This window comes from Cygnus olor, chromosome 2 (genome assembly GCF_009769625.2).
Source record: "Cygnus olor isolate bCygOlo1 chromosome 2, bCygOlo1.pri.v2, whole genome shotgun sequence".
NCBI classification, from domain to species: Eukaryota; Metazoa; Chordata; class Aves; order Anseriformes; family Anatidae; genus Cygnus; species Cygnus olor.
Window position 1 is genome coordinate 109,524,163 of NC_049170.1, and position 14,842 is coordinate 109,539,004.

The 14,842-nt window shown below is 44.2% G+C and overlaps 1 protein-coding gene across 2 annotated transcripts in view; it reads right to left on the bottom strand.

The window, feature by feature from the left end:
- SMCHD1 (structural maintenance of chromosomes flexible hinge domain containing 1) overlaps positions 1 to 14,583 on the bottom strand; it is an 83,090-nt gene extending 68,507 nt beyond the window's left edge. The window contains exons 1-3 of one of the 2 annotated variants that reach the window (XM_040550136.1): positions 14,172 to 14,583; positions 1,213 to 1,288; positions 578 to 739 (exon numbers count right to left, since the gene is read on the bottom strand). In XM_040550136.1, coding sequence (XP_040406070.1) covers positions 578 to 739; positions 1,213 to 1,288; positions 14,172 to 14,357 — 424 coding nt within the window. In that variant the 5' untranslated portion in view covers positions 14,358 to 14,583. Of the gene's footprint in view, positions 1 to 577; positions 740 to 1,212; positions 1,289 to 13,466; positions 13,807 to 14,171 lie in introns of those variants that run through there. The other variant, XM_040550138.1, reaches the window with a different exon arrangement.
- Between the last annotated feature and the right edge of the window lie 259 nt (positions 14,584 to 14,842).

The window sequence follows — 14,842 nt, forward strand, 5'->3', positions numbered from 1 at the left end:
GACACTGATGAGATTTTTTTTTTTTTTGAAATAAATAGTTGTGGGAATGGTTTAGTGTTTGAGTCTTGATGTTTGCATTTTTCCAGGCAATTTTGAGCCTGCTGTACCTAAGATGTACATACTTAAAACGCAATCATTACTCCAGATATTTTTTTCAGGGAAATCATGAAAGTACTTTTTTTCAATAAAATAACACAAAATGCTAGTTACGCATTTAAAATATGAGCTAGATAAAAACTAAAACATACCTCACTCTCCCCCTCCCCCCCCCCCCCCCCCCATATTTCAAGTAAATTTTACCAATGAGAACAAGCATTAAGACTCAAGTCATTTTATGTCTAAAATACTCAAACTTCTTACAGGTGTATTTGGGAAGGTACTCCTGTAAAAATGGCCATGAAAGAATCCAGACAGAGTCATATTTAAAAGAACAATTTGTTTAAACACCATAATTAAGTTTCCTTTTACAGCTAAGGAAACTATATTTTCCACCAGCTGCAACTACAAGTTACATTGTTCATAACCATTACATTCATATAAACATCATTTATGTAAGATTATTTTGGCAAATACTTACGCAAAGGATTTTGCCCTTCACTGGCATAATATTCATACATTCCACTTTTGACAAGTGTATCATAGTGGGGCAGGAAGTCAATTCGCTCCTTTGTTGCTGTAAGTAGCACTTGATCAACTGACTGTAGTAGATATAAAGTAATTCCATCCTGAACAATATCACCTGCAATAAAGAGGAAATATAAAGTATACCGAAGAGCATTCACTGCACTCATCGACTTCTCAAAAACAGTACATGTTTAGCCTCTGTATTTGCTTAGGCTCTGACTACTCAGCCTCCTGGCACAACACCTAATTTAAAATCTTTCCACATTTCCAAGCCTAATAATGCAATAATAATAATTCTCTGGTAAGAGCTATTAATGAGCCATTTTTCCTATTATTTACAGATTTTGTGATGGAACTACAAAAAAAATCTTTAATAGTTGTAAACATACTATCAGTTGTTAAAAACTTTTCAGTTTTGTGAACCTCATTTTTGTAACAAATCTTGGCAAAGTATTACAGAATTTTTATTTCCAGTTAATTGCTGCATGTAATAGAGTAAAAAAAAAAAAAAAAAAGAAAAAGCATCATATGATCTTTAGAATCAATATAAGAGACAGCTGTATTTATTTTGCCATCTAAGATACTTACCGAAGTTGTCTTCTGTAATTTCTTTCCTGTTTGTTGTGGTGATAACAAAGTTTTCATCAGAAGGTATGCCAAACGCCTACAAAAGTGGAGGTCATTTAGTTACGATAAGGAACTACTCCATAAAGTGTTCTGATAAATGAAAAAGAACACTGCTCTTTCTATTCACTTTGCCACAAATTACTAAAAAGCGACCAGATATTTTTCCCAGAAGTAGAAAAAACGAAGTCCAGGACTTAATTTCGTTTGCTTTCTCAACTTAGCTGAAGTGATTTGCCTTCTTTCTCAAAATAATGTTCTAGGGAACAACAGGAGTTTTAAGGAGGAGGAACCATCTTACAGGTAATCACCTCGGAAGCTGAATAACGAGACTAACAGTTCTACCACAGACTGCACAACTTGAACAGTAATGATCTACGTGACCCATATTTAATTATGCTTTAAGGCATTAAACCAAACATGCTGAAATGCTTGTTTTCCAATTATACCATGCATGAAAAATTAAGATTGCTTTTAGAAAATCTTTATCATTAAAACACTCAGGTATGTTCTTCGAAACCTAAATAATTTGCCCCCTGCTCTTTCCAACTTTTGAATGCTTCTGTAGCTTTGGACTTTTTATCCTGCTTTCTACATGCCTCTACACGCCCTGATCTCTGCACCCTGACATCCAACATTAATATCTCTTTCTGAAAATAACATATCAGGTATCTGTATTTTTTTTACTGCCTTTCCAAATCTTTGAGACCCCAATTCTGGTGAAAGCCAACTCTGGTCATGTTTAATTCCATCAACCCTTTTAAACCTGGTCCTCTCTTAGACAGATCTCTCCCTGAAGCTCTTGCATTACATGTAACTACCTGCTCTGATCATTTCCTATATCTATTTCTTTCTATCCCTAGTGCTAAAACTCTCAAAAATATTTTTAAACAACTGCTTAAGGTTTCATCAGAGAAGTCTGCTTCCTATCTTCCAACCACCTTCACCCTGGTTGCTACCATGTTAAAGATACAGTTAGCATCCATTAGCAAAATACCTTAACAAACAAATTATCACATTTCTCACTGCACTTGGTACAAATGAAACAAATGGACATGACATGAAGTGATTGATGTTCAGACTCAAAAATGTAATAATTACTCTAGACTCTTAACTGTTATGTAAAAGTCACTTCAACTTAACCTCTCACAGCGCACAGATTTCCACATAGCAAAGCCATGCAGGAAAATAATGCTCAGAACAAGGAAAAGATGGGCAGAGGCCAACGGGTGATGTTCAACATGGCTCAGTGCCGGGTTCTGCACTTTGGCCACAACAACCCCATGCAGCACTACAAGCTTGGGGCAGAGTGCCTCAAAGCTGCGCAGAGGAAAGGGATCTGGGGGTGCTGATTGATGCTCGCCTGAATATGAGCCAGCAGTGTGCCCAGGTGGCCAAGAAGGCCAACGGCATCCTGGCTTGTGTCAGGAGTAGTGCAGCCAACAGGAGCAGGGAGGTGATCGTCCCCCTGTACTCGGCTCTGGTGAGGTCGCACCTCAAGTACTGTGTTCAGCTTTGGGCCCCTCACTACAAGAAGGACATCGAGGCCCTGGAGCGTGTCCAGAGAAGGGCTACAAAGCTGGTGAAGGGCCTGGAACACAAGTCCTGTGAGGAGCGGCTGAGGGAACTGGGGGTGTTTAGTCTGGAGAAGACGAAACTCAGGGTAGACCTTATTGCTCTCTACAGCTACCTGAAAGGAAGGTGTGGGAGCTGGGGGTCTGCCTCCTCACACAGATAACCAGTGATAGGACCACAAGGAATGGCCTCAAGTTGTGCCAGGGGAGGTTCAGGTTGGAAATGAGGAGACATCTCTTCTCAGAAAGAGCAGTCAGGCATTGGGACGGGTTGCCCAGGGAGGTGGTGGCGTCACCGTCCCTGGGGGTGTTCAAGGAAAGGTTGGACGTGGTGTGTAGGGACGTGGTCTAGTGGGTGACACTGGTGGTAGGGGGATGGTTGGACCAGATGATCTTGGAGGTCTTTTCCAACCTTAACAATTCTAAGATTCTATGAAATAAGTAATTAAAATACGGATACTATAAAACTAACATCCTACCGTGATCTTGGAGGTTAACAGTGAATAACTGGAGAGTTTTGAATCTGAGAGCACAGACAAGCATATTCTCCTTCCAGGTATAACAGCTTCCCTGTTTTCTCTACCGCCCCAAAACTTCTGCTTTCAAAACGTTGTGAAGAGCCCAATATTTATTTGAAAAATAAGAAAGTAGGATGAAGTAGTCCGTGCACAAGACATGAGCCTGCTGTCTGAGTAGGGGCAGCTCTCTCCTTTCTGTGCTCTCACTCACTGCATGAGCGGATCTCAGTGACGCTGATGTAACCACAGGCTCGTAGGCAGCTCTACACCTGCATTTCCTGGGTGTGCCCAGCGTTACTCCATGTACTGGCAGCAGCTCCTTTCTGTGTAACTCTGGTTGTCATTTGGAGGTAAGTTACTATGCAGGTTCACAGACCAAGTTCAGTGGTCATAACTGCAGATAACCTGTTGTTTTTACTCACGTAGCAATTTAAGAAGCTTTGTAAACTACGGCCAACTTATCGAAGTTCTGTTTGAAAGCTTCACTTGCTTCCTCCTTCCCTCCACCTGATAATCTCAGTTATCCCTATCTCTGCCCAGGGTGCTGGTAGCAGTGAGGGAGCTCAATGGGTGTCCCATTATGTGGATGCAGCCTCCAGGAGGATGAGCTGGTCATCCCTGGAAAAAAGATTAACCTTCTGGGTAATTTACTTCAACAGCTGATTCTGTCAAATGGTATTCTGTCAAATGTTTTGTCTTTCAGTAAGACTCCAGCATGTAAGAGAGATTATATCTTCTGATGACTTGCTATCAAGTGCAGATTTCACTGCTAAGCCCTTTTCAGCCTGGCATTATGTCTTTTTTCAAATAAGCACAAAGGATGCACCTAATTCTTGACTTCAGAAGATTCATAATATGACAACCTAACACACATTCATATTATAAATTTGGTTATTCTTCTACAAATTTTCCATACGCACAATCATTATCTAGCTTGTTGTCAAAAGTATTTATGCTTTTTTTTTTTTTTAAATGGAAAGTAGCTCTGCAGTAAAGGATTTGGTGGTCCTGGTGGACACCGCATTTAACATGAGCCAGCAGTGTGCCCTCGCAGCAAAGGCAGCTAACAGTGCCCTGGTCTGCATTAGGCAAAGTATTGCCATCAGGCTGAGGGAGGTGATCCTTCTCCTCTGCTCCCTACTGGTGAGGCCACGTGTGGAGTGCTGGGTCCAGTTCTGGGCTGCCCAGTACAAAAGAGACATGGACATACTGGAGAGAGACCAGTGAAGGACCATGACAATGATGAAGGGGCTGGAGCATCCCTCCTGTGGGTAGAGGCTGAGAGAGCTGGGACTGTTCAGCCTGGAGAAGAGGAGGCCTGTGGGGTTCTTATCAGTATCTATAAATACCTAAAGGGAGTGAGACAGGGAATAAGATATAGGATGTTGATTCCGTAGGTCTTAGCTAGCACAGCTGTATGTTAACGACCCCAAAGATAAGGGAGTAAAAGAGTGTATGCATAGATAATGGAATCAGCAAGAACTGGCTTGACTGCTGAAGTCTGTCAAAGAAAGGTCAGAAGTTTAGCAGTGAGGAAGACTTCTGGCCTTCATCAAAAGACCACAAGAGTACCACCCAAGGACTCCAGTACGCATGCAAATAGGGGGGGAAAGCTATGTTAATGAGTCTTTGGAGACCTGATGAATATGCAAGAGACGGGAAATGAAATGAATATGTATTTATCCCGATAACATAAGCACACTGCCAGTAACCCTTGGTGTGTGTGTTAGGTGGAGCAATCCCACACATAGCCGGTGCCCTAATAAAGAACACCTGCTTAATAACTTTGGTTACTGAGTTTTCACTGTGTCAGGAGGGAGCAAAGAGGACGGAGCCAGGCTCTTCTCAGTGGTGCCCAGTGCCAGGACAAGAGGCAATGGGCACAAACTGAAGCACTGCAGGTTTCTTCTGAACATCAATAAACTTGTTTTCCACTGTGGGGGTGACTGAGCACTGGTGCACCTTGCCCAGGCGTTGCTCGACATCTCCCTCCTTGGAGATATCCAAAAACCACCTGGACACACCCTACGCAACCTGCTTTGGGTGGCCCTGCTTGAGCAGGGGTTGGACCAGGTGACCTCCAGAGGTCCCTGCCAACCTCAACTATTCTGTGATTCCATCAACAACATCTTGAAGAGTACAATACCATCACTACACTCAGAAGTGTTCCTGCGCATTCACAGCAAAAATGTGCTCGGAAGCTACGTCAAAAGAAGTACGCAAAATGTTTTTTTGGACACAAAGAAAAAATAAATCATTTGGGAAAGACCGAGACAAGCTGCAAATTAATAATCTAAGAGAAAAAAAGAATGTATGTTCTCTAAAAAAGGGGTGCATTATGAAAAGACAAGGGCACCTACGTTATTGGTTACATAGGGTCGCTACATGCAAATGCAAAAGTCACAGTGTTACAATGATGCACAGCTACATCCATAAAAAAAGACACCAGAAAAATAAAAGGCACAGAAGATGGCAATGAGCCAGATTCTGAATAGGCTAGGAAAACAACTACAGCTTGTTTTCTTTGTACTCCTAAGAGCCATTTACATTGTTTGCTGAGACACAGCTGATAATTACACTTAGAGGAGCACTGACTGTGTTTTGCAGGGTTTTGGTACCAGAGGGCCATGGGGTGTGACCAGTGAGGGAGAAGGCCATGAACTGCCCTGAGCCACTGCCAGATGAAACCGATGAAGACAACCCAATGCGCACCAAAATTTCAACCACTCGGAGGAGCATATGATGCTTCTCCTCAAACTTATTTGGAAAGAAATGAAGAAGACACATGAGAAGCAACAGAGGAGACATACAGCAGGAGACATCACCAGTGGGTGCTACAGACAACGTTGCAAGGAGGTGCACCAAGCCAGAGCAGCAATAACCCAAAAAGTGCAGTGGCCCATGGAGGATCTATGTCAGAGGAGGGAGTTTCCCGTCTACCCTCCCACCCCCACGGGTCTGTGGCTTGTGCCAGAGCAGAAGAAAACCAGTAAGGAGCCCGGAGGAGTGGCACTGAGAAACCCTTAAGCACAAGGCTCCACCTCATGCCTCACCAAAGGAGCTGACAAGTGAACTTTACGCTGGGAATCAGGGAAGAGAGACAGAGGGCAGAAAGTGAGCTTGGCGAAGGTGGAGTAAAGGTGTTTCCCTACGCGTTTGTTTGATTGCCCTTCACCAAAGAACAATCAAAGGTTCCTGTTAACTGGAAATAAGTTAAACTAAGAAAAATTTCCTGCACTGAGCCTGTTTTGCCTACCTCAAGAAGCCAGGTACTGTACCTATGAAATGGTACATAAGCAAAAAAGCTGTCTTTAACGAAAGAAATGTATTCTTTATAAACTGAAGGCTCAGTCTGAAGCACTGCCTGTGCTTCATGGTAAATAAAGTTAATGGCTCTCAATTTGTTGGCGGATGTTTACGACATGAGATGAGTATCAGGCTAGAAGGTAAGAGTTTGAAACAGCCAGATGAAGAATGCCAGAAGCTTTCAGCAGAGCAATTTACAGCTAAGATATGTGCAAGTGTCAATGAACTGTAATCTAACTCTTAAATCTCAATGGAGAATCAAGGTTCAATTTAACCTATGATTGATGACTTTCTATATATACTAAAAACACACTCAAAAAAAACAAAAAACAAAAGCCAACAAAAAACAGAAGCTCACAAATTGCAGACACCTTATCAGCAGCTAAAACTCCTTTAATCAGGTCTCATTTTCTTTTTTCCTTTGTATATAAGCACACAGGCACCCAAAGCAAATTTTCCTATTTGATCTGAACATGCACTGTGAGTCTTATCTGGCTGCTAAGCCAACTACAACACTTAACACGAAGTCAACACAGATTTTGCCTCTAGATTTAACATTTACTTTGGAAAAGATGTTCAACAACCAAATGTCCAATTTCGTGTGCATATCACCATGGCTTGGAATAACACGGATAGACTTGAAGTGTTAAATGAAGGAGAAATAACACACTGTAGATAAAGAATCACTGGTCTGCTTCCAGTGGTCCTCTGGTATTTTACCTAACATTGCGAAGTATAAAATAATCATCATCAGGGTCAACATTTCAACGTAAAGGAAGGGAACATTCTCACTGACTCACTGGAGAGCAGCTCTGCAGAAAGGGGCCTGGGGGTGCTGGTGGCAGCAGCTCAGCATGAGCCAGCAGCGTGCCCTGTCAGCCCAGAGAGCAAAATGCATTTTGGGGAGCATTAAATACAGCACGGCCCCATGGGTCTCTGCAACTTCCTGGGGAACTATGGCCTCATAGCTTAGTGATGTAGCCAGGGACTAACAGAGACATAGCAGCCATGCAGTCATCTTCCATAAAGAGGCAACTAACCCAGAAATAATTTTCTGGCTAACAGGATCAGACTGGTGGTGCAAACCTCTTGGTGGGAACCTGAACTGCTTCAGTTAATTGCATCAAAACCCAGCATGGGCATTTTCAGTGCTGCCCTTTATACCTACTAATTTTCTCAGAAAATACCTCCATACCTCAGCTACATAATATAAATAAACATGGCTTTACTTTGAGTATTTCACATTGGTCCAGGAGCTTCTTTGCTGTGACTTGTTCAGGAATCTTTAAAAAGAAAAAAAAAAAAAAAAAAGAAAGAAAAAAGAGCCTAAATGCCACATCCAAACTCTGTGAGCTTGCAATTGCATGCAAAGTTGCAGGTTGGCTGAATGTTCGATGCTATCTGCCAGCTTACCACCTGAAAGACGGACACTTACCAGTCAGCTATCCTGCTTTATGTCCCATTAAGAAGAATTACCAGTCCAAATTGAAAGAAATCTGTTAGATCAACAAATGAAAGAAACTACAAAACAGATTTAAGGAAAAAAAAATATTCTCAAATCACAAATTTTCAAACCAAGAACTGTTTTTCAGTTGTGCTTACTGGATACTGGATATTTGTATCACACCTCTCCATTATTCATAAACTGAATAACATTAAGGTCATTCATACAAAATAGCAAATATAAAAACTAAGATTAAACACATTAAGTGGAGACTAATGTCTTGCTGGAAGTAATTGCGAACAACTGCATAGAACAGCTTCTAAGTGGGTTAATCAGATAAACTTTTCTAGTCTGCTGTTGGGTCACCCAGTTGGTCTCTAAAGATGATGAGCTGCTGAGGATCTGGTAGTGGGGACCTAGTACTGAGCAGTCATGGTAGCAGAGCAAGAATGATAACAATCATCTTAAGGCAAGCTCATTTGGATGTAATTAATGTCATCGCAGAAATATAAAACATCTTTGGATACCAACAGAAAAAGGTTCCAAAGGTCTCTAGAAAAGGACTTGCATTCAAAATATAAATTATCTGTAAGCATTTCTCACAGCTTAGAGTCGTACGTTACTGAAATATAGGATTACTCAGTAGCCCCTGGGAAGATGGTCACTACAGGCAACCTACTTACCAAACAGAGCACTGAACACTAGTGTTCTGAAACAAACACTTCAGCCTGAAGAGCAAATTGCACAAGATAAAACAGCAGAACATGAAGTGCCTTGTCCTCTCTGCAGTGCTTGTGGGTTTCCCTACTTTCAGAGGTTATTGGTATAAATATTTACAAAAAGAAGCTTCAACAGAAGCATTAAGAACATCACTACATATAACAAAATTCAATAATAAAAGATGCTTTACTTTAAGATGCCACATGAAAACATTATCACAACTATAATGGAAAAAGGACAGAAAAAAAAACCAATCAGAAGGTAGCTGCATGACAGAAGCTCTCTAAAGGAGCTACATACGGAGATCTAAGAAATCTTTCCCACAACAGCAAGTTAACCTACACAGTCTTGCAAGGCTTAACAAGCTGAAAGATGAGGACCCTAAAATTTATACAAGAAACACGCTGCCATTAGCGGACTTGTTCAAAGCCTGCGCAATTATAGGAACTTTCACCAGAAATTCACAAGCACAAATAACAAAGAATAAAGTTATCTGCCAAAGCTGACATTAACTCCATGCAGCTTCCACCATGAAACTGTGTTGTATGGCATCACCTGATAAAAGTAACAAGGTTTCGAAAGCCACTCTTCAAAAGCAAAATCCTTGGTGACATCCAGGAAGTTGCACCTGGATAGCTCGTGCTGAAGGAATGCAGACACCATGCATCTGAATATCACCACTGTTCAAATTTGAGCAGGAACTTAAAAACCACATAGCCTTACAAATCAGTCGACACGTGCATTTAATAACTGGTACTACATTATTAAATAGCACTGTAAGTGCACAGACGTATGCTAACTGTATCCTCTTCCCACTGAAATGTCAGTAACAAAAGCAAAGATGCTATATGTAAGCATTTCAGTGAAGCTTGAAATATAGTATGGCAGTTCAGGAAAAAAATCTCAAAATTGTCGGGTCTTATATGTGCCTTATGTTTTGTATATGTATGGCATGTTTAAAAAATATCTATTTTAGTTCACGTAGTCTTGAAAAGTGAGTAACGGAATATAGGTTTTATAATACAAAAATAAAATTATTGCAAGATGGATTGATTTCATTATTCAGAATGGAAGAAGTTGCATTGAGCAAATTACTGGGACAGGAGCTTAGCGAGGTATCGAAACAGCTCTTAAGAAGATTAAAGAGTTACCCTCTGGTGATAAAGAGCTTAAAGTGCTAATACTTGTTCATTGATCGCAAATAATGTCATTAAAATGTTACTTATTAGGCACTGGCAAACAAATATTCACAAATATTACACTTATTTCTCGAGTTCCTACTACAGCTGTGTCTCTCATTACTGCCTTTCAGTGAACACCCTTTTTTGCCTCTTAGCATAGTGATGCACTGGAATTTATTCTGGAGGACTGGAAAAAGAATCTTTTTAAGCAGTTGGTAGAATGGAAGGATACAATGGGAAGGACACAACGGAAAGCTCAACAAAACATTAAAAGCAAAATATTTTTGGCTTATAAGTATGTCTGAAATTCAAGCATATACTTAAATTACAAATATTTACTTTCTATACACACATACTTTTCTCCAAACCATGAGGCCACAATGATGAAAAGTGTCAAAAGTAAATGAGTCCATTTTATATTTATGTAGTAACACTAAATTCAGTACCAAAAGCACCCTTCAGACTCATACTTCACTTCAAATACCCCTTTACGTGCTACAACACTTGTATGCAGTTTTCAACACAGGTATCTTTCTGCTTAAAAAGCAGTGTGCCCTCTACAAGCACCTGGAAGGATTCCTACTAGTTCAGCATCAAACTGAGGTGTTCCAACTTCACTGCGTACTTGGCAACTTAAGCCAGGGAATTTGGGGTTAGCTGCTTATCTCCATTCCTCACTGCAAGCAAATACCTTCCAATTAGACTCTAAACATCAGAGCAAACAGTGCCCATAGACCTGATAAAAGACTGAAAGGTGTGCAAGCAATTTCGCTCCCACAAAGAGAGAAAAATCCCTATTTATTTCACTTATTAATCTCAAAACTTCATGGTTCTGGGGACTGAAGTTACATGAATACCCCACCTATGCTCTATAGTGCGTAAGTGGAAGAATCAAACTAACAGATCATTTTCAATTAAGAGGATACTGCTTTAGGATCACTGTAAGCAAGAATAATGAAGACTAGATATGCTCCAACCTTTTTTTTTTTTTTTTTAATATAGTTTTTTAATCTCTCTCCTCTCCTCCCCAGAAAGGGAAGGCTAATTTATAACCATATAATGCCACATTTAACCACACTGTCACGCATGCTGTTAGGGGACAGTTCCAAAATTCCTTAGGTGACAAATATCTGTTTCAAAACCAAAACAAATAGATGTTTCAAAACAGAAATACGAACATTTTAATAATAAAAAGAGACTACTGTATATGACGACAGAGGAAATGAATCAGCTCCTAAACCCACCTCCCACTTGCTGTACCACCTGTCTCAGCTCTCTCTTAATTTTTTACACCAACACGAATGCACTAACCTTATGTCAGCGTTAGGAATCGTAGAATCATATTGGTTGGGAAAGTCCTCTAAGATCACCTGGTCCAACCTTGAACCTAGCACTGCCAAACCCCCCATTAAACCACGTCACTAAGCACCACATCTACACGCTTTTTGAAGACTTCCAGGGACGGTGGCTCAGCCATTTCCCTCCGCAACCTGTTCCAATACTTTGCAGCCCTTTCAGTGAAGAAATTTCTCCTAATACCCAACCTAAACCTGCCCTTGTGCAACTTAAGGCCATTTCCTTATCACTTGGTGCTTGGGAACCTCGCTGTAGCCTCCTTTAAAGTAATTGCTGAGGGTGATCAGGTCTCCCCGAGCCTCCTTTCCCCCAGGCTAAGCAATCCCAGCTCCCTCAGCCACTCCTTGTAAGACTTGTTCTCTAGACCCTTCACCAGCTTCATTGCCAGTCTTTGGACACGCTCCAGCACCTCGATGTCCTTCTTGTAGTGACAGGCCCAAAACTGAACACAGTATTCAAGGTGCAGCTTCACCAGAGCTCAGTACAGAGGGACAATCACTTCCCTAGTCCTGTCGTAAAAAGATAAAAGCGTAAGTCTCAGGAAGCAGCAGCCTGAGACCATGCCTTCAAGCACTCATTATTTTCAGCTTGCAATCAGCTTTAAACATTATTTTTCAAGATTTACATTCTCCTTTAACTCCTATGTGTTCAGGTATACCCAAAGTAACTCTCATGCCATAGGATGATGCTCAGAGCAAAAACAGTTCCAACAGCTGAGCACTTACCCGGCACCTTTGCCAGACACTACCATCCTCACAGCCAGTTGGCAGATGGAAAAATGCCTGCCCACCCCGGCTGTGACAGCAGAATAATTCAGTCGTGTGACAAACTGCCAATGAAAGTAGATCTAAAGCCAAGCATGTACTGAGGCTGAGCCACCAGGCAGAATAACTGTGGAAATAAACACTGCTAGATATACTGCATTTGCCTTATCTTTCACTCAGATGGTCTCTAATAGCTTTAATTGGAGAAAAGTGAAGATGACATTCTGCTTTATCTTATCTAAACAATTCAAAGCTTGCTTATCAAAAAGATGTTTTTTCCTCAACTTTCATCACTTCTCTGAAAGGTTTTCAGCGCTATAAAGTGGGGAAAGTCTGTCTCGATCACGTGAATCAATTCATCATCTTTCTCCCGAAAGCAGTTAGTTCCAACTTTCGAGGTGCCAGAAATTCTGCCCTTTGCAGTAAGATGCTTGGCGAACCGCAATGTGCAAAACTGCCAGAGGCACTGAGATGCCAGAACGCTCTTCCAGAAGCCCAACAAGAAAACCTTTACACTGCCAGTGTGCCACACACATCGAACGCCAAAGTTCCCGAACCCACCAAGCCCGACAGTTTTCTCTGTACCAGCATTTACTGGACATGTCAAACAATCTACCTTGACAAACCTACATGCATTCAGAGTCAGATGTTCCACGAGATACTGAAAGCTCTGAGATGTAAAGTGTGACCACGCTGAAATTAGCTGTGATGGAGGCAACTCTGGCTGAATTCACAGTCAACACATTATTACAGATGCCCTTTCCCTGAGGGAATGATCATTCAAGGTTCTTGTTGCACAGGTTTTTAACAGCATCAACTCTATTATCCTAAAGACTTAGCACCTCAAAACAAGACTTAACACTTCAAAACAAGACTTAACACCACCAGGAGCTGTGAGAACGATTTGGGTGTTGACATGCTAAGAACTTATACTTGAAAATTCCACTTTAAGTGTCACCAAATCCAAACACATCAAGCTCTGCTTTGCAGAGACGAACTTCTCAAGCACTGTGTTCGAGTGGTCTGCCTCGTGGCAAGGAAGTCTTGATGTCAGTAAGTTTTTGACATAAGAAAACCCAGAATATCACATGATGATGGTTTATTTCTAAATAAACCTTTAAATACGCCAAAATCTGTGAACCACCGGACACAGAAGTCGCATGGGAACAGAAGTTGCTGGAGCACACAGCAGATATGAGAAGCAACAAAGCAGGGAGGCCAGCAGGACAGCTTGGTAATGTGCCATCCTGAACACTGACGGGAGAGAGCTGTGCAAGGGAGAGGGAGACGTGTGTGACAGGTATTCCTGCCCACACTGGTAACTCAAAACTTCCATCCCAGAACAAAACTATTACATTGAGCACTGCCCAGACGGAGGGCCAAGCAAGCAATGCTCTGCAAAAACACGCAGCCTGGAGAACGATGGGCAAATTAAACCGGATAAAGGAACTAAAAGTGAACGTTTGATGAGAATGAATTCGTGCAAAGTTTACAATATGCACCGCGAGTTGAAGGATACATAGGTGGTTAATGAGTTCGTACTCTCGAAAAGCGAAACCACAACAGAAAACGGGCAGCTGGTGTAAGTAGCAAACTCAGCAGTACGAAACTTCCACCTGGGAGAGCCCGGAAGACCAAGCAGGCTGTACCGAGAGGCGAGAGGAGCCAAGGGGGCAGAGCAGGCAGCGGGGAGGCGGGCGGCAGGCTCCAGAAGCCCGGCTACACCTCCCGGGAAGCCACCGGCGCTGCCCGGACACCTTGGACAGCACAGAGCCCGCGGCTCCCTGCCTGCCTGCCTGCCGCCTCCCTCCCCGCACGGGGGAGCTGCCGGGCCGCCGCCGCCCTCCCTCACAGCCCCGCCAGGGGGCCCACGAGGGGGAGCGGGACCCGACGCCCCCATCTCCCCTCAGCTCCCCTCAGGCCCCCACAGCCCGCGAGGCACGACCGTTGGCGGCCGTTGGGGCGCTCCCCCCCCCCATTCCCCCTTCCCCCCCCCCCCCCCCCGGCACCTGTCCGCGCTGCGCTCCGCCTCACCGCCCGCTCCCCGCCCGGCCCCGCACCTGGCAGACGGCGCCGCAGAAGGCGCGGTAGCTGTCCGTGCCGCAGCTCAGCACCTTCTCGTCCGGGTCCGCCTGCTCCCGCCGCCGGTCGAAGAGGAAGACGGTGCGGTCCCCGCCGCCGCCGCTGCGGGACGCCGCCGGAGCCGGCTTGCGGGAGCCGCGGCCGTCCCCCGCCGCCGCTGCCATGTTGGGAAGGCCAAGAGACGGAAACCGGCCCGCGACGATGGCGGCGGCGGCGGCGCCGCCTGGGGCCTGGCCCGCGAGCTCCCCCGCCTGGCGCCGCGCTGCTGCCGGGCGGAAAGCCCCGCCGCGGCCCGGAAGGACCGGGGCCGGGCGGGCGGCCGTGAAACGAAACCGCGCCGCGACCTCGGAACGAGTCCGCGCCCGCTGCGCCTCGGCGCCGCCGCGCTTCCGGGACCGGGAACGGTGGGGGCGGTGGCAGCGCCGCGGTTTCCGCTCCCCGCCCGCCCGCCCGCCGCGGCGCGCAGGCGGGGTGGGCGCCGCCACCGCGTGCCGGCCGCGCGCGCGGCGGGCGTTGAGGCGCCGTCGCCGGCTGAGGTGGTGCGGGGCGGCGGCAGCCGTGGCGCAGCACTCTCACGAGGGGAGTGGGTGTGGGAGCGTTTGTACACATCTACTGGGGTAACAGAGCATGTTTCCTGAGTGAAACATCA